General features: G+C 36.0%; 1 protein-coding gene across 2 annotated transcripts in view; it reads left to right on the top strand.

The window, feature by feature from the left end:
• Positions 1 to 20018, top strand: part of LOC150103080 (nudC domain-containing protein 3) — a 116968-nt gene that overhangs the window by 75866 nt on the left and 21084 nt on the right. For both annotated transcript variants that reach the window (XM_090397910.1, XM_090397909.1), the window contains exon 7: positions 8527 to 8715. In XM_090397910.1, coding sequence (XP_090254036.1) covers positions 8527 to 8715 — 189 coding nt within the window. The remainder of the gene's footprint in view (positions 1 to 8526; positions 8716 to 20018) is intronic.

Here is a 20018-nt window from a genome sequence, read left to right as displayed (position 1 = left end):
CGAGACTGATTGCCATTCAAGAAGATTAGCCTCGTATTTTGTGTTGAATACTATGGCTACTCCTTCGTTTCCTTGATTGTCATTGCCTGAATATAACATTTTGTATTTATTGCTCAGAAAGATCTCACCAGTTTTGGTCTTTTTTGTTTCAGTCACCCCTATTATGTCGATCTGGTACTTATCTAATTCCTCAGCTAGCTCCATTTCTTTGCCATTCAGGCTTCTTACGTTGATAGTACCGATCTTTAACTCTGGTGATGTTGAGTTGGGGTTTGTTTTCAGATTTGTTCCAGTAGCTGACTTTTCGCTGTTCGCCCTGGTTCCCTGGCGAAAACAACGGGGGCCTTGTTTAACCGGGCGACGTCCCAGCCGGCATGAAATTTTGTCATGTTGTACCATCATTTTTTATTTTGGTTTAACCAATAAGAATACAATTTGGTCGGCTAAATCCCAAATTGCTAGCCCATCCTCGTTCGTTCAGTATCAAAGTAGATACCCAACAGGGTGCACCACGAGAAGGTGAGGATTGGACATTAGGTCAGAAAACCTGGTTGGTTCTCCGCATTCCTTTTAAAGGCTATGTGGAGGTCTTCTCTCAGTTATACAGCTTTGACCCTTAAGCACCCCTATATATATATAGGGCCATCCTAAATGTAATGCCTTTTTTTATACTATACTTGTTTAAACATGTCTCAACTTGTCTAAACATGAATATATAAAGCTTTATAAGTACATCTAAGCTGAGGTGGCCTCATTCTAAGGAATTCCACCTTGCAAGAACATCATACATAAGCTATTGTTTAAATAACCTTTTATTATTCTGGAATTCACTGAAGAGTATCTTCATGCTTTATGAGTTCAAAAAAAAAAAAGGCAACAATGCTGCTAACACTAAAAGATGTGCAAGAAGTGTATGGGTGATAATGTTTTAAACATGGGAATGTGCTAGCAGTGGTTTCAAAAAATTTGACACTGGGACTTTAGCTTGAAAGGCAACCCCCCCCCCTCGCTCTGGCACCCTGTCTCTCAATAATGATATACAGGAAGCTGCTGCTTGCAAGAAATGCCAATTTAACTGTTGAAAATTTAGCAAAATATCTTAATAATCCATCGCCATTTTTAAGAACTTGGAATAGTGTCTAAGCTCGGCAAGTGGATTCCTCCCGAACTGATGAACAACAGTCGAAGAGAGTGCTTCAGCATCTGCACTGCTCAATCTCCATTTTCGAGTCGTATAAGTCACCCTACAATTTATGAAAACTGGTGATGAAAAGTGGATACTTTACAAGAATGTTAAGTGAATGAATACTTTACAAGAATGTAAACTGAAGGAAGTAGGTTCATTCAGGGGAATATGCTAAACTTCAACTAAAACAAGACCTTCACTCTCAGAAGGTTTTGTTAAGCTTTTGGTGAGATATGACTGTTATTATACACTTTGAACTCTTTTCACAGCTGAAGTATACTGTGAACAACTCGATCGATTGAATGAAAAACTGAAAGAAAAGAGGTGTTCTGTGGTCAATCAAAAAGGTGTTGATCACCATGATAACACACATTCTCATAGTGCAAGAATCACCTGCATCAAGATTGAGGAACTCGGCTGGGAAAAGCTTCTACATCCTTCAGCACTTAACATCTGAAAGTGCAAGGTTACCTTATTTTGAAGTTTGCAACATTTCATTAATGCAAAACAATATGGTAAACAAAACAATATGTAGGTTTTGAAATTGAGGCTATTTGGGATGACCTGATCAATCCTGAACTAGCTGTCCTTATAGATTTATCATCTTTTTACATACATAGTTATTGGATTTTTGGCAGTCATCTGAAATCATTATGTTTTTAATAAGTGATCTTAGATGACACAGACTAGTTCACAAATACATTTAAAAATAGCTAAAGATGCTTGACTAAAGGAAAGCAAATGGATCACATAATTCATTTCTTCCCCTTGCCATTCTGTAGTGTCACCCCTTCCTATTAGAAGCACATCAACTTTGCATGTAATTGCAGTAATTCTTCAATTATCCAACCTCAGTGGAAGAGCAATTTGCAGGTTGGATAATTGAGGGATTGGTCCAAATTTTAACTGATGATACAAATACATGGTTCTATGATCAAGTCATTTGACGCTGACTTATTTAGGGGAAGTGAAGGTGAGAGATCATTGTTCATAATTAATCACTCTTAATCCAGTCTCACCTGTAGGTTTCCTATAATCTGCCTGAAATATCCCTTCCCTACTGTCTCTCTGTTGCTGCTACTTTAGCTCTAGCTTCAACTCCCCTCTATTTAGTAGAATCAGTCAAGAAAGAGTTTAAAAGAGTGATTTCAATACAATTACTTTTTTAAATTCCTTCACACTGACTCATTGTAGCATTCTCAGGATGCTAGTGCATAATCTCTGCACTGATTTATGATATTTACTTGTACTCACTTTTTTTGCTCCAACATATGTCCCTTTTTTCTTTTTGTGATATGTACATTAAATGTATTTCATCTGATAATATAAACTTTTGTCTAATTCAGTAATCAAAACCTTTGTAGCTACTTGGTATTGATCGTGTCCTGTGGTTGGGGATATCAAGGGTACAATCCCATCTAGGATGCATGAAAGATTTTCTAATATAAAAGTACAGACTTGTATAGTTATCTCAGTATTATTTAAAAAATAAAAACACATATTTTATCACAGTAACACCCAGAGAACCATACTCCTTATCAAACTGCTGAACCATATATTGAAGAGCCGACGTTTAGTGAGATTACTCGTGCTGTCCGCACGCTGAAAAATAACAAGGCTCCAGGAGTGGACTGCATTCTGGCGGAGCTTCTGAAGAATGGCGGGGATGTCCTGATGGAGCAGCTGCTATGGCAGGAAGAACGTCTGCTGGACAAGTGGAAGGAGGCACTGATCATCCCTGTATATAAGAAAGGAGATAAGTCTCAATGTGGCAACAAAAGGGGCATCTCACTGCTGATGACTGGCTACATGATGCTGTCTAACATCATGCTAATGCGCCTCACCATATGCAGAAGAGTGTATTGGTGACTATCAGATGGGCTTCAGGAGGAATCGTTCTACAATAGACCAACTCTTCACGCTGTGCCAAGTTTTTGAAAAGTGCTGGGAATATAACCAGGAAGTCCATAATATCTTCATAGACTTTTCTAAAGCCTATGACTCAATTATATGCCCTAAAATGTGGCAGGTGTTAGAAGAGCTGGGAATTCCTCAAAAACTCTGAAAAATAGTGCAGGTGTGTGTAGCTGGTTCGAGAGCAAGAGTGAAAGCAGAAGGTGACTTGTCGGGCCCGTTTCAAGTACAGACTGGTGTGAAGTAAGGTGATGGCCTTTCTCCGATTCTCTTCAATCTAGTGCTGGAAAAAGTAATTAGAAACATACAGCAAATGGCGGGCAGAGTCGACATGGGGCTGCAGGTTAGGATTCTTGGCTACACAGACGACCTGAATGTCATGGCACACCAACAGGACGATACAGTGGCACTGGTTACTACTATTGAGGAAGCTGCGGAGGACGTTGGCTTGGAGATAAATGCCGAGAAGACGAAGTACCTTTTCATCAGTCACCATGCTGCTCAAAATCTAGAGGGAGCTGCTCAGTTTGAGAGGTGAATGCTGCAAATGTGGCCTATTACCAAGTGCATCCCCTTTTCGCCTCACGTTTACTGTCTTGGACTACAAAGGTGGGACTGTACAAGACTTTCATCAGACCTGTTCTCCTCTATGGTGCCGAAGCATGGACTCTCACGGTGAAGCAAGCCAACCACCTGAGAGTATTCAAGAATAAGATGCTACGACGTATCTATGGAGAGGGGGGTCACGGCAGACGGAGTTTGGAGGAGGTGGTCTAACGCTGCCATACACACTTTGTACAACTCGGCAGATGTCTTGACAGAGCTGCAAGCCTGGCGTCTTCAGTGGCCGGGCACCTGTACCATATGGGCCCCGAAAGGACTGTGAGACAAGTGTGGGAGGCCCGACCCCGATCAGGGAGAACCGAGAAGGAGATGGGCAGATCAGGAGGAGGAAGATCTGCAGCTGTCGGGCTAGAGATTGGAACGTGGGGGATAGTTGTAGAGGACCGTGCCCAGTGGCATCATATGATGCTTGAGGCCAAAAGTCCCCCCGGGCTGACAGCGCCTAGATAAATCAAATCAACATTCAAGAAAGAGTGCAAATTAATAGTACATGACTTCCACGGGTGGGCAAAGGGTTAAATGATATGAAAGCCAAGTGTTGTATTTTTTTTTCTCCATTCTATTTGGACATGATACTCCAGTAAGGAGTGTCATGGTTCACAATGGATGATGAATGTCATCTAAAGATATTTACTTGAGAAGCTAAACCAGCATATATAACAGAATTTTATTTTAGTTTTAGTGAAATTGAAATTAACTCTTTTTTTTTTTTTTTTTCCTATAGAAGAATATTGAGTATATTCTTTTTAAAGAAAAAAGATTGACATTTAAAGCAAATGGTAGATTGCTGTATAAATAGATAAGGATAGCCGAAAAGAGAGTTTTTTGTTATGATGATTGTTTCTAAAGAGTTACTGTTACAAAGAAAATTGCCCATCCAATTCCAAAAGGCAACAGATTATTAAAATAATGAAATGCTGTTATGTTCATCTCAGTTAGACATCTTTGAGTCAAGAGTAACAGTCTGGATTAATGTAAAATTTTCCCTGCATATTGTCAGTAAATGAAGTTCACATAAATGAACCATGATAGAATCCATAGTCATCAGTTAGTCGAAAAATATAAAGGTGGAAAAGTATTTTGATACTTTCCTACCTTGATATCTGAACTAAAAAATAATTTAAAAAAAGGAACCATTTATTGTTATAAAATTTTTGTAGATGTTTCATAGGCACTTTTGGTATGAAATAAATGGAACAAAATGACATGTGGCCATAACAGAAAATTCAACACTGCTTTAGGAATAATGATGCTTCAGGAATATTTGACTGTTGTTCCTTACAAAGTCTAAATTGCAATCAATAAATAAAAATCAGGAACAATGAGCAGAATTGAGAAATACTATTTCCTTTAAGAGAGAGAAATATAAACCATCTGACCTATGATAATGCTTCATTACTTTCTTTGTTAAGTCCGTCCATAAAAAATCTTCTCCTGTGAATGACTAGTTTTTATCCAAAAAGGACACCTCTGTTTAGAGGAGTTAGCATGTTTTGCAAAGCCAAATAGTTCAGGTTCACAAAACTTGAGATAATGTTTGCTATTTGCTCATAATGAAGAGATGCAGATATGGATTGAACAAATATGATAAAAATCGCAATAGCAAGGAATCTGTTAGATTTGTAGAAAATTCAACTGGGAAAAGTTGGTCTTTGGGTGATGAAAGAAAAGAGGATTTGTAGAAAGAGCAAAATCCTGAGTGGTCTGAATTTTAGGAGATATATTCGAACACTCCATTGACATATGGAATGGAAATACAATTAATTTCTTCCTTGAGAGAAAGGAGGTGGAGCCCTGTATTTCAATTGCTTTGTTGATAAAGGACTCATTTAAATCTACATCTAAGAAGGTAGACTAAATATGATATAATTCTTATAGGAAAGACTCAGTAGCATACGGGACATGTGCACAGTGAATTAGGTTTTTATCACCAAAGCAGTCAATAATTGCAGACTTCTACCAAGTCTAACCATTAATACTGTTACAACTTGAACAGCACATACAAACCATATGTATAATGTGCATATAGCAGCACTCAGTGTTTGAAATGTTCCCCTTTTGCCTCCATGCATGCCTGAAGTCTGTGGGAGGGGGTGCAGAAGTTTTAACAGTATTTACAAAAAGACTGTATAATTCTCTTCTTCCTATGAAGAATAAGAAGAAATTAATATTTTAATCTCATATTCTCAGGTCATTTAAATTCAAGAAGTGTTTCATTCTGTTCTCAAAATTTTCTGTTTTCTTTAATCACCAGATTGGCTTACCCCATTGGCCTTTTCGGGTGTATACCAGATTCTTTGCCCTTGTGATTTATCATATTTTGCTTCAGAAGATCTGCTGCTGTTCATTGTGAAGAACATAAAAATTAGAAAGTTTTTGTGAAATTTTGTACATGCTGTCTCCTCTAAACACAGGAAAAAAAATATTCCTACACAAGAATGGGTTTCTTATAAAGGTTTTGCAAAGAAAGCTTTAAAGTTTTATTAAATCACTTGAATCTCCATAGCACATATGGATGATTTACATTTATCTCCCTGATGGAAAATAGCACTCGTTGTTTTTGCTGATTTTTCCTATATATATATATATATTTTTTAATATTTATTTATTTTAATTCAGATTCTAGGTATAATGATTGTTGGTACCTCAATAAAATGTTACTGTTGCATTGCTAAATGTTTTCTGTTATGTATGCATTCCATTCATTTCATTATGACGATGCCAATGAAACATGGAGAAAATTTTTATGCCTATAAATTATTTTTTCTGATGTGTCCCAGATATAGGGAATAATAATAGCATAACTGTAATCTGTATGTTTCAACCAGGCTTCTCTCACAGGTGTACTCTCTTTAATTCACCAGACCGTTTTGTCTAATGGCTGTGCCAAAAAGATTAACAAATGTGCTCTTCCTCCCATTCCCCTCAACATACAGATTACAATAATGCTACTACTGTTCCCTATATATCTGGGGCATGTCAAAAAGAACAGCCAGAATTCTTAAGCAATATAATCTTTACACTGCTTTCAGACCTCATTTGAAACTGGCTGAGGGTAAGAATCCACTCCCTCCTCTCTCTCTCTCTCTCTCTTTCAAGTATTTACAAGGTTCAGTGTTCTTGCAACTTATCGTATTATGGTCAAACTGGGAGATCTACCACAACTATGGCAGATTGCTGACCATGCTTTGGATACCTCACACCAGATCAGATGAAAAAATCTACTATCTTCACTGCAGAAAATACAAACTTTTATTTTTAATCTAAATAAATATAGTTCTTTGCAATAAGATTTCAACCAGACAAAATCTGTGATAAAAGCAGCTACCAAAATATGACGCTAGCACATCTCCTGTAATAGGATGAAACAGATTTTAATAAGCTGCTGAGAAAATCAAGAATATTAGTTTCACTATAGGATATCAGCTAATGAAGCATTACATATATTTATTTCAAAGATCTTGCACCAAAAATTTATGAGCTGCCAGAACAGGTCTCTATCTTTACTGTTCCTGGCTGCAAACTTAGTCCAGAAACAAACAACCAGACAAAATCTGTGATAAAAGTAGCTACCAAAATACAATGCTAGCACATCTGTGATAGGATGAAACAGATTTTAATAAGCTGCTGAGAAAATCAAGAATTTCAGTCTCACTATAGGATATCAGCTAATGAAGCATTACATCATATTTATTTCAAAGATCTTGCACCAAAAATTTGAGCTGCCAGAACAGGTCTCTATCTTAACTGTTTCTGGCTGCAAACTTAGTCCATAAATATAGTTTTTTTTGAACTTCCCAAGATTTGGGGAACATTAATTCTTAGGCTTTCTGCCCAACAGCACCCATAAAGAGTGCTCCTCATAGGACTTTAGTATTATAGTCTAATTTATCTGCTTATTATTTCTGTGTGTGTTATTACAATTTTAATATTGGTGAAAGACGAAATACATGAATGATTTCGTGTATTTCTCTGTGAAAGACGAAATACATGAATGATTAAACTTGCATTTTTAACTACTTTTCAGTGCTGTATTCATTCCATTAAACCTATTACCATTATTATTATCATTATTATTATTAGCATTGAACTTGTTCCAGATTTTCTCAAGACATTATCTGCCTAGTATTAATTTCTTACTCTGTTGTTTAGATCTTGAACAATGATGGTTTTGATTTTTCTTTGTCAGCTGCCTTCTCTAATGACGTGAAAAATTCCTCCATTTCTTTCTTAGTAGAACCTTCTGTAACATCTTAGACACAAATAACTCTTGTTGTCTAATTCCCAATTTTTGCATTTTCCCACAATTACTTGACTTGCCAGTCAGGTTGGCTGAGTGGTTAATGTATCTACTTTCCAACCAATAGACTGTACTTTCAAACACTGCCAGAGGCATCATCATGAACCATGGGCTCACTACCCGTTGGTGTCCGATGCCTCCTTCACTACCTTCTTCCACCTTTCCTTGTCCAGTGCACAATGTCTACGCCCATTCCACACCAGTCCTTTATATCGTCTATCCATTCTCTGTATGGTCTACCTCTTCTGTTTAAACCATCCAAAATACCAAACATAAATGTCTTTATCTTCCAGTCCTCACTCATTCTACAGATGTGTACTTCTGTAGAATGAGTGAGGCTTCCCTTTTATAATCTTCTGCATTAGATTCTCTTTTAGTTGTATAAGTATTTGAATCTATCCTTAAATTTTTTGCTTTAAATACAAAGTATTCATGAAATATTAAGACTTTAGTATTACAGTACTCTAAATTTCATCATGAAACTTAACATTTTTCAAATTAGGTGAGCTTAGAAAAAGTCCAAGAGAGATGGTGGGATGCATTGTTGAAAGGAGAACCTCAAATAGATATCCGTAGCATTGATGCCAGCTTACCTTATGAAGAATTGGATAATGATTCACAAAGTAAAATTGAAGAACTTATGTATAATGAAAATATGAAAAAACTTGGAAAACCAACAGCACAAGAGACTGTAAGTAAGGTCCATTAATAATATATTCAATGATTGTAATGTACAGTTGGTTCTCACTATATCAAATGCTGTTTCAAAAAAAAAAGAAAAAAGAAATTCCTCACCCAAGTTAGATTGTCATAATGCTGTTCTAAAGAAAATTCATTATTCTTTCCTTCATGATTACATAGTGATTAGCATTCATTATTAAAAATTATGGAAACAACTACCATGTCATGGTAAAACTTCAGTTTAATTTAAACCAAAATAATCACTCGACATTTTGACCATATCAAAATCATCTGGAGTATATATATATACACACACACAAAGAAGCTAGCTATTACAAACTACATGGTATGCTAAAGTCACAGTAATTTGGTCAACCATTAGAACTACTAGCTTGACCTCTAGTGAAAAAAAAACTTACTACAACAAAGCCAGAAATTAGAACAAACTCTTATTGGTCATCATCTATACTGTTTTGTTCTGATTTCTGGCTTTGTTGTAGTAAGTTTTTTTTTTTCACTAGAGGTCAGGCTGGAAAAATTGAAGAACTTAAGTGGGCTGAATGTGTGCCATTGAGATTTTTATGCTACCATTATTGTTAAGATACCAGCTTACCTTATGATGGTCGATCAAAATTTCACAGGCTTCTTTAAATTTCTGTTCATAGCAGGTTTTTGTATGATGTAAGGAACAGGTGCTTTTCCAATCACTTTGGAGTAGAGTGTTAAAAGCTGTTATCAAAATTGTTAAATTTAATGTGTCGTTTGTATTCTTTTTTACGGACAGGAGTTGTGCATCCAATTTCACAATATAATTTAAATTACAGGTGCAGTGGAAATGGTATACTTCATGATGGGTGGAGTTGAGTATGTTTTTTAATTTTATAGGTGGTATTTTTTTTAAATATTCAACTGCTCTAATTTTCCAGCAAACCCGTACTTTAAGCAACATGTCCTGTAATGACGTGTAACCAAATAGGTAATAATAACAACAGGACTCTGGCTCTGTTGTAGTAAGGTTTTTATTTATTTTTTTCACCAGAGGTCAGGCCAGTTAATGGTCAAATTACTGTCACTTTAGCATACCGTGTAGCTTGTTTCTTTGTATATATGTGTATACTCCAGGTGATGATGATGACCTTGATATGAGGTTGAAATGTCAAGTGATCATTTTGGTAGAAATTAAACTAAAGTTTTTCTATAGCACATTAGTTTTTTCCATATTTTTTTAAAAAAGAAAATTCGTTATTGCAAATAATCCACTATAATAACCATCCCTGTGGTCCCTGCAGCCTTTGTATATTTGAGTCAGCTGTAGAATGTTATGTATCTCCAAATTGTTCTTTCTCATCAGCTTCATCCTCCAAAATTCAGCTACTTATGAAACTTAAGAAATATCAAATCTACAGGATATCTCCGAAATAGTATAGCAAGATAAACTGAAGCATATACTTTACTTTCTCCCAAAAATGCAATATACTACCTCATTGTTCTAAAATAATTCTACGGACCACTAAGTTACAGGGGCATAGCTGGGGGGGGGGGGATATGCCCATGGTAGCACTTTTTTGGTGTTTAAGAAATCTTGCCATACTGTCTATAAAACAGCAACTGAGTGATGAAAAAATGCACTTCGACAATGTTATAGACGATTTTACAAACAGAAAAGCAAGAAAAATAACATTTTAGGATGTTGGAATTAAAGTTTTACTTATAAATAAACATAGTGTTTTTAATTTATTTTCCTATAGATTGTTTTGACTTTTTGTAATTTTTTTAAAAAACAATGGGAATTAACAACATTTTGGAAAAACTGTGCCATTTACAGTGGAACCTTGGTTGCCGAACTTAATTCGTTCCCGAAGGCTGTTCGAAAACTGAAACCATTTTCCCATAAGAATTAATGTAAAATGAATTAATCCATTCCCAGACCCCAGATGATTGTTTATTTAAACCTTTACAACAGTACTTCATACATAAGATCGTATACAAACATAATGAAAATGCATAAAATCTTACATAAAAAGAATAAACACAATAAATAGATAAAATAAAAACGAAAATTTAACTTCACTTTAACTACACATACGGAGGAGAGTTGATGGCGTAAGTGGAAGGAGGGGAGTCCCCTTCCATAAAAACATCAGGTTACTGTCCTTCTGGGGTTTTTTTCTCTTTCTCTTTTCTGTCTCTTAGCACAACTCAACTCTGCTTGAGACACACTGGGCCTCTCTCTCTCACTAAAAACCTGTCCAATGACATTTGATCTTGCCTGCGTTTTAAAATGTTTCTGAAGTGAGACATGGCACTGTCATTGAAATGGTTTATGATGCGGTTTGCTACAGCTTTGTGAGGGTGATATCCTGCCACAAAACTTTGCACCTGACCCCATTTCGCATGCACATTTCTTTGATCAAAGAACTAGGAACATCCCCAATCTCTTCCTCTGTGTCTAAAGACATTTCCTCCACCTCCGTCTTTTGCTGCTCCTTCTGAAGGTGTTCCAGTTCTTCTGTTGTGAGCTCATTCCTGTGTTCCTCCACATCAGCATTGTCAACTTCCAAGCCCATGCTTTTGCCCAGAGACACAATATCGTCGACAAGAGCAACATGCTCAGCCTCAATGTCTCTGTCTGCTACATAATCTGGCCACAATTTCCTCTAGGCCTAGTTCATCATCCTGTAAGTCACTTGCGCCCAGGCTTTGTCAAGGATACTTAAGTAATGGAGGATGTTGAAGTGATTTTTCCAGAATTTCCAGGTCACTTCAAAACACCTTTGAAACAGTGCTTTGGTGTAGAGTTTCTTAAAGTTCGAAGTTTCTTAAACTTCTCTAATTCAGCCTATGCTGGTCCATAGGCTGAATTAGAGAAGTTTAATTTCTTTAAGGAATTAAACTTCTCTAATTCAGGTGTTAGGGGGCAGGATTTTTGCAAATTTGCAAATTTTTTTCTTGAAGGTATTTTATTATACTTGGGGGAAAGACTTCATGGATCCACTCAATAAACAATTGCCTGGTTACCCAAGCCCTACTATTAGCCCTCCACGTAACAGGCAATTTACTTTTCATCATGTTATTTTTCTTAAACACCCTCTGATTCTCAGAGTAGTACACAAGCAATGGTTTGACCTTGAAGTCCTCACTAGCATTTCCACATAGCAAAACAGCCTGTCCTTCATTGGCTTGTGTCCTGGCAATGCTTTTTCCTCCTGAGTGATGTAGGTCTGCATTGGCAATTTTTTCCAAAATAGCCAGTTTCTTCACAGTTGAACACTTGTTGCATAAGAAAACCCTCAGCCTTTACTTAGTATTAAATTCTTGCACATATTTCTCAGGAGCTTCTCGGTTCGAACTCGCAGCCCCTCCCCATGCCTAACCCCACTATGTATGCCGCTTTTCCTCTTAAATTTCTCAAACCATCCTCTACTAGCTTTGAACACATCAGTATCAGCACTTGTACCAGGGTTTTTCTTTAACAGGTCATTATGTAATTGCCTCTCTTTATCACAAATTATAGCCTCAGAAACACTATCACCGGCTAACTGTTTCTTGTTTATCCAAATCATCAACAATTTTTCCACTTCTTCAGTTGTCTGCGATCTTTGTTTAGTAAGAACTTTCACTCCTCTTGCAACATCAGCTCTCTTGATCGCCTCTTTATTTTTGAGTATTGTACATATCGTTGATTTCGCCATACCAAACTGCATAGCAAGATTCAAGACACGAACATTTTCATGTTTGGATATGATTTCTTTTTTCATCTCTATCGTGGCGCTAACAACTTTGCTTTTTGCTTTGCTGCTATTACTATTCTTCTGCGGCCCCATGGTTGCTTAATTAATAATAATTTATGAAAAAAAAACAACAAAACATAAAGAAAATCAAGCAAACTGACTGCAAATTCGAGCAGGTGCCTGCACTGAACAAAGGCTGCCATGTAACTGATGCTTTCCCGCCTTACAACGTAGCACGTGGTTGCCGTTTGCCTGTTCAGAAACAGGACGTTTTTTGTTTGGGAACCGAATTGTTCGAGATCAGAGACATTCGACAACCGAGGTTCCACTGTATAACATAATAAATCTAAATTCATGTTTTGAATACATATGGAAACATAATTAATTAAATTGGAAGTAAATGATTAAAAGTGTATCAAATAAATAATATAATATAATTATGTTACTACTTAACTACAGAAATCATTATGGAGTCTAAATAATCTGATAAAAACATATGGTATGGAAATATCAACCGACAAAACAAAAGTCATGGCCTTCAAAGGTGCAAATAAGAAGCAAAATAGTAATAAACAACAAAATAATGGAGCAAGTAAATACATTCAAATATTTAGGTTGCACAATGTCATTTGAAAATGAAGTGAAGCTGATGCAGAATCAAAGATATCAAACTTTTTAAAAGTAACAGGCATTATAAATAAAATTTTTAAACCCAGTTATGTACAAAAACACACACAAATAAAAATCTACAATACAGTAGCTAAACCAACCTTACTTCATGGCAGTGAGATATGGACAATAAAAAAAGCAGATGAAAGAAGAATTGAATCATCCGAAATGAAATTTCTGTGCAGAACTGAAGGATTCACAATAATGGACAAAATGAAAAGCAGCGAAATCAGAAAAAAAACTTGGAATTACAACCTCCCTAAATGAAACAGTTATTTGCTATAATGAGAAAAATGGAAAGAATTTGCTTAAATGAGAAAAATGGAAAGAATTTGCTTAAATGAGAAAAATGGAAAGAACACATGCTAAGAATGAATAGAAGCAGAATACCTAAACAAATTCTAAATTACCACCCAAAAGGTACTCAATGCAGAGGAAGACCCTTAAAAAGATGGAATTGAGTCCGGAACAGGCCACTTGGCCTATAAGCCTGGAAAGGAAGAAGAAGATGTTACTACTTACTTTTAATCAGATGGTTGAGCTTCTCGGCCTTTGCAGAGTTGTTGGATATCTGGCTCAATATTGGTCAACTTCAGTCGAAGATAGGCACACACTTAGACAAAGTCTGTATTTTGTTTTTATTTGAAGGAGTGACGAAAATCCTTTCTCACAAAGATAGGTTGTAGAAATCTGCATGACGATTTTCAATGCTTCTTCAGATAATTCTGGAAATTTACTTCTCACTGAAGACCAGATCCAAAATCGAGCCAAACCATGATTACTGAGTTGCATTTTAAGTCCACTGTCACTTGAAAGTTCAATTAACTGTTCTTTTTTTTTTCGATAACGAAAGGTCGTTCTCGTGACTGCAAGATGTGAAATGGATCGCAAACCCACAGAAATTTATTATAAAAGTTATTCGAAAAATATGTTTCAAAATTCCGTTTCAGATTTTTGAGGTGGTCACAAACCCTTTCCAGAAACTCAGAATCAACAAAATTATCATTTTCCACTTAAAAGGATTCCAATGTTGGGAATCCTTTTAAGTGGAAAATCTCGAATGCCTTTATTTTATCGTAAGCATCAAGAACAGTTAAAGAATTTCCATGAAGGGAGAGATTGAGTTCATTTAATTTCGAAAAAATGCTGAAAGATAGGATAATGTTGATGACCATGCTTCATCAACAAGGAGTAATGCAAAATCAGAATTATGTTCATTTACTAACAATAAAACTCCGTGCCTTAAGTGAAATAGCCTTGTTAGTACTTTGCCCCTGGAAAGCCAGTGAATTTCAGAATGAAGCAAAAGTTGTATATATTCACTGCCCATTTCATCGCAGAGTACTGAAAATAACCTCTTAATTAATGGACGAGCTTTAATAAAATTAACTATCTTTACAGCGTTGTATAGCACAGTTTTAAATTCTGGTGGCATTCCTTTGGAGGCTAATGCTTCCCTATGTGTGGTACCCAATTCATATCCGGACCATAGAAACAACCCCACTAAGCCTGCCTGTAAGGGAGCGAGCTCCATCCGAACAGAAGCCTATACATTTTTCCCACTGGATCCTTTATGTATTATGTAATTATTGAGAGTGTGAAATATTTCTTCTCCAGTTGTTCAAGATAGCAAAGTTCTACAAAACAGAATATCATCATGAATGTTGTTATCATGCACGTATCTTACGTAGCATATTAATTGCACATCATTTGTAACATCTTGTAAATTTTTAACACATAATAAGGGCTCTTCTTTAACTCTTTCGATTAACTGAGATTCTACGTCACCTACCATATCGTTAATTCTGCAACCGACAGTGTCATTTGAAAGAGGAATGAAATCAACATCTTTTAGTAACTTGTTGCCAAACATAGTTTTTACCACATCTTTTATAGCTGGAAGTAGCAAATTTTCCTTGATAGAATGAGTTTTCCCTGTTTTTGCTATGCACAAACTTAAGAGATAGGATGCTTCCAGTGCCTTACTATTAATGGAACCCATGGCTGAAACTATATCTTTCCCATCATTTAATGTCCCTAAGCATCGCTGAAAAAATTCAATTGGCTTATTTTTCACATCACAATGTTTAGTTGCCAAATGTCACGGTTTTGCTTCGACAACACTTGATAACACAAAACACATTGAGATTTCTGTTCACTTTCTTCTCCACACCAAGTAAACCTAAATTCCAAATATGAACTGTTATATTTCCTACTGTATTTTTTCTCTGAACTGCTTGTTTCTTCTACTTTAATAGTACCAGATTTACTTGCCATTACAACACATGTATCACAATTAGGATTAGCATCACCTGTTTGCTCTTTTTTTCAAAGTCCTAGTTCTAAGCCACTCTTCTATTATTAAAAAACGTTTCTGAAAAATATAAATACTAGGGTTAACTCAGGACACACTTTGTCCAAGTATCACTTAGCACTTCTCAAGATATACTGATCCTTGGATGAAGGAAGGAAACCTTCAATAATAAAAATATCAATAAACAACAAGCAATTGGTTGAAATGTGGATAATACATGTTCACTTCAAATCTGACAAAACAGCAAGAAGGCAGAAGCAATAAAACTATATTGTTGTTCACTTCACCCCTCTTTTATTATTCGTCATTCTGCCGCTACAAATTTAGCAGCAGAATGGAATATCAAGAATATTGATATTTCAAAATAGCTCAAAATTTTCTTGGAATTTTATATATTTTTTGTAGCATGTGTGATGTAGCTGTGAACTTCTTTGGGAAGCAGGTACAGGAGGTAAGTTAGGATTAGTTTTCACAATAATTTGCTCAAATATAAATTCTTTTACAAAGAAGGGAAATTATTGGCGAAGAAACTGGTAAACCTGAAATTGCAGTGAACATTCATACAAAGGAGATAACTAATAATTAAGGAATTGACAGCGTACACTAGAAATATAAATTAAATAAACTTTAATATATACTTTCCGATATTTCAGCAAACGCCACGTTGCCATCTTCTCGGGAACTTAATACAAAGACAAGTGCACACAAGTACTACATAACAGCAAGTGAGAACTGAAGCTAGGAAGCTAACGTTTTCCTAAAGTCCTAATGGTGCCCCCTGGCGGGCTATATTGGGGCTATACCAACAGACTGAAACCATATAACTCTAGATCCCCCCCCGCATATATGGGCTCCCAAAAATACATAAAGAAAATGTGCCATTACGTCCCATAGTGGATGGCATTGATTCCCCCACTTACAAACTAGCCAAGCATTAACCAAAGTGCTCTCACACTATACTGACAACACATGATCATACACAAAAAAAACTCAGCCCACTTCAAAGCCAGTATAGAAAACCTTACGCTCCAACATAATGACATAATGGTCAGTTTTGACGTCTCCTCCTTATTCACGAATGTCCCCCTCTAAGAAACCTTAGAACTAATCCAAGCTAAATTGCCTCCCGATATCTCAGCCCTATTTAAGTTTACAATGAGCTCAGGCTATTTCGTTTGGCAGGAAAAATTTTACAAACAGATAGAGGGGACAGCCATGAGTTCACCACTTTCCCCACCCTTGGCCAATTTCTTTATGGAGACTTTTGAAGAGAAAGCCTTAAACTCAGCCCCACAAAAACCTAACATATGGCTTAGCTGCGTTGATGATGTGTTTGCTATTTGGCCACATGGCCCGGATTCACTCCTCTCCTTCCTAACACGCTTAAACAACCAACACCCTAGAATCAAGTTCACCCTGGAAAAAGAGGAAAACAATAACCTCCCCTTCCTAACACTCTAGTCACTTGCCAACCTGATGGAACCTTGGTTTTCTCAGTTTATAGAAAACTCACCCATACAGGCAGAAGCAGATACATTCACCAACAATCCCATCACCCCCCCTCACAACAATATGGAGTTATTAAGACACTATTCAACAGGGCAAAAATAATTTGTTCAAATGATCAAGCCCTAACCACTGAACTAAATCGCATCCATGACACTTTCTCAGCCAATGGCTACCCCCCCAACAAGAATCAAAAAAATACTTAAACCAGTTATCCCCCCCCCCCTCACAAAAAAGATTACTCTAAATCCATCACCATTCCCTACATCTGAGGCACCTCGGAAAAAATCAACAAAATCTTAAAAAAAACATGACTTGACCACTTGTTACAGACCACATGGAAAATTGGCATCCCTTATCTGCTCCACTAAAGACCAACCACTTCCCCTAGACCTACCTGGTGTATACCAGGTCCCTTTAGCTGTAAATTGTCCTACTTTGGCCAAACAGGCAGGACAGCAAATAGCAGAATTTCAGAACACAAGGATTACATCCGATTTCACCAGTACAGCCACTCTGGGCTTGCAGACCATGCTCTGGATACTCGCCACAGAATAAGATGGAAGAAAGCCACAGTAATACACTGCAGCAAGTTCAAATATGAAAGACTATTCATGGAATCAGCCTCAGCCCTTAGGAACATGCCAAACCTCAACAAATTTGGATGCATGAGACTGCCCCAAATTTGGGAAACATTTATCAGAAGAACTTCAGCCCAAAGGCCAAAAACTACCAATATAGCCTGCCAGGGGGCACCATCAGGACTTTAGGAAAACGTTAGCTTCCTAGCTTCGGCTCTCATTTGCTGTTATGTAGTACTTGTGTGCACTTGTCTTTGTATTAAGTTCCCAAGAAGATGGCAATGTGACGTTTGCTGAAATATCGAAAAGTATATATTAAAGTTTATTTAATTTATATTTCTAGTGTACGCTGTCAATTCCTTAATTATTAGTTATCATACAAAGGAGAAAGAGAAGAAAGGCAAGGTTAGTAAAGTTTTCTTGCAGGATAGCAGGAAAAAAGATCTAGGTGGATTGCTGCAATGAGAAATGCCTTAGAAGACCACAATATAAGACAATATTGGAGTGCTGACAGATAATTTGGTGGGAAAGTTAATAATAATATAAGCTTTTAATGTAGTACTATCAGTATCCTGTACACCCCTGAAGGGTACCTACCTATCAATAATTTGATTTTGATATTAATAATATGCTAGAAGTTAAAACTGACCGGTATTACAGTTTATGGAGATATATTAAGTAGACTTGATGAAAGAAAGTTGCATGAGCCTGTTTGCCTGGGGCAAAGGTTTGGAATCTGAAATATGTATTTATAAGGAAAATGAAAGAAATTCCAATGTATTTATCCTACCGAAGTGAGCCTCCTTAGCTCAGTCAGTAGAAAAGGACCTGGGTTTGAATCCCTTATCGGACACGGACAGGGCTTTCAAGTGAAAGTAAGTTAGCCAGTCTTATGCAGAGGTGGCTGGGTTTTTCATCCTCTAAACAGGCAAACCAGCTAGAAGAACACAGTTTACATGAAGAACACAGTTAATCTAATCTTCATTGTCTCCATGGCAGACAATGAAGATTAGATTGACTGCCCTATCATAAACAGTATCAGGTTCATGAAGGAGAAATTAAAATATAATTGCACTTGACTGGAAGAGAGAAAGAGATCAAAGGTCAGCCAAGACATTGGGTGCAATAGCGTATAAAGAAAACTGCATCTTTAAAGGGAGATTTGAGGGAGTTTGTTTACACTGATGCATGTTGTTTAAAATATATATATATCCTCTGGTTTAAATAGTACTTTGTGAAAATTATCTGCATCTAATAGCAGTTATGAAACTTGACTTAATGCAGAAGTTCCTAGTGAAGAATTACATAAGGGTAATTATAAAGAAAAACTAAGTAGAAGAGTAGGGAAAGTTGGAAGTAAGTTATATAAGTGGAAAACTTTCTTCTTTTGGTAGCTGATATCTTTCCATCCCAAATATATTTCTCTCTATATATTCCTTGATCTTTTCATTTATGTTACAAATATCTAGTTCTTTTCTGATGTCTTCATTTCTTACATGGTCGAATTTTGTACATCCTTGAATTGTTCTTAAAAAGCTCATCTCTACAGCTTGTATTTTACTTTCATCTTTCTTTTTAACCATCCATGTTTCTGAACCATGTAACAGAGTGGGAGCAGCCATTACTTTATAAAATCTTAGATGAGTTTCTCATTTTGCTTTTTTATTCAGTGTCCTTTTAATTGTTCCACACATTTTCTGAAATTTCTTTATTTTTTCATCTGTATCTTTATCTTTAAGATATGTTATTATGCAGCCTAAATAATTAAACTGTGTCATCTGTTTTATTATTTTATTTTCTATAACTATTTTTGATCTAACATGAGATCCCGACTTTTAAATGCCATGACTTTTGTTTTCTTTTGTGAAATTTTTAAATAGTTTTGTTGGCTTATTTTGTTTAATTTGTAAACTGGTTTTTGAAGGTCATCTTCATTGTCTTGTAATATAATCTGATCATCTGCATACAGCATTGTATTGATAGCAGTTCTGGTTAACTGGATACCTTGTTTTATTGTTGTTTTCCATATTTTAATAATCTGATCAATGTATACATATGGAATACAGTTGGAAATAAGCTATTCCCTGTCTGACACCCTGATTTATTTCAATTTCTTTTGTTAATTTATTACCTAACTGTATTTTTGCATCTTTATATAAACTTTGTAACTTGTACTAAATGTAATTGATATCCTTGTTTTTTTTCATTATATTCCATAGTTTTTCTCTGTGTATTTTATCAAAAGCTTTCTCATAATCTATGAAGGCCATATAAGTCTCGTCTTTTTTTCGATAATTTGTTTTAGAACATAAATGTTGTCTATATATTATACATTGTCTTCCATGTCTGAAACCATTTTGTTCTTCTGAGATTAGATTATTTGTAATATTTCTAAGTCTTTTATTCAGGATTTACTGTAAATTTTGTAATCTATATTTAATAAAGTTATTCCTCTGTAATTTCCACAATTATTTCTGTCTCCTTTCTTTTAGCTTTTAATCTGATAGAATCT

This window comes from Typopeltis vanoorti, chromosome 9 (assembly GCF_054136105.1).
Source record: "Typopeltis vanoorti isolate ZY-2024b chromosome 9, IOZ_Tvanoo_1.0, whole genome shotgun sequence".
Classification (NCBI taxonomy): Eukaryota; Metazoa; Arthropoda; class Arachnida; order Uropygi; family Thelyphonidae; genus Typopeltis; species Typopeltis vanoorti.
The sequence above is the reverse complement of the archived record's forward strand: the minus strand, read 5'-3'. Positions and strand labels throughout refer to the sequence as shown.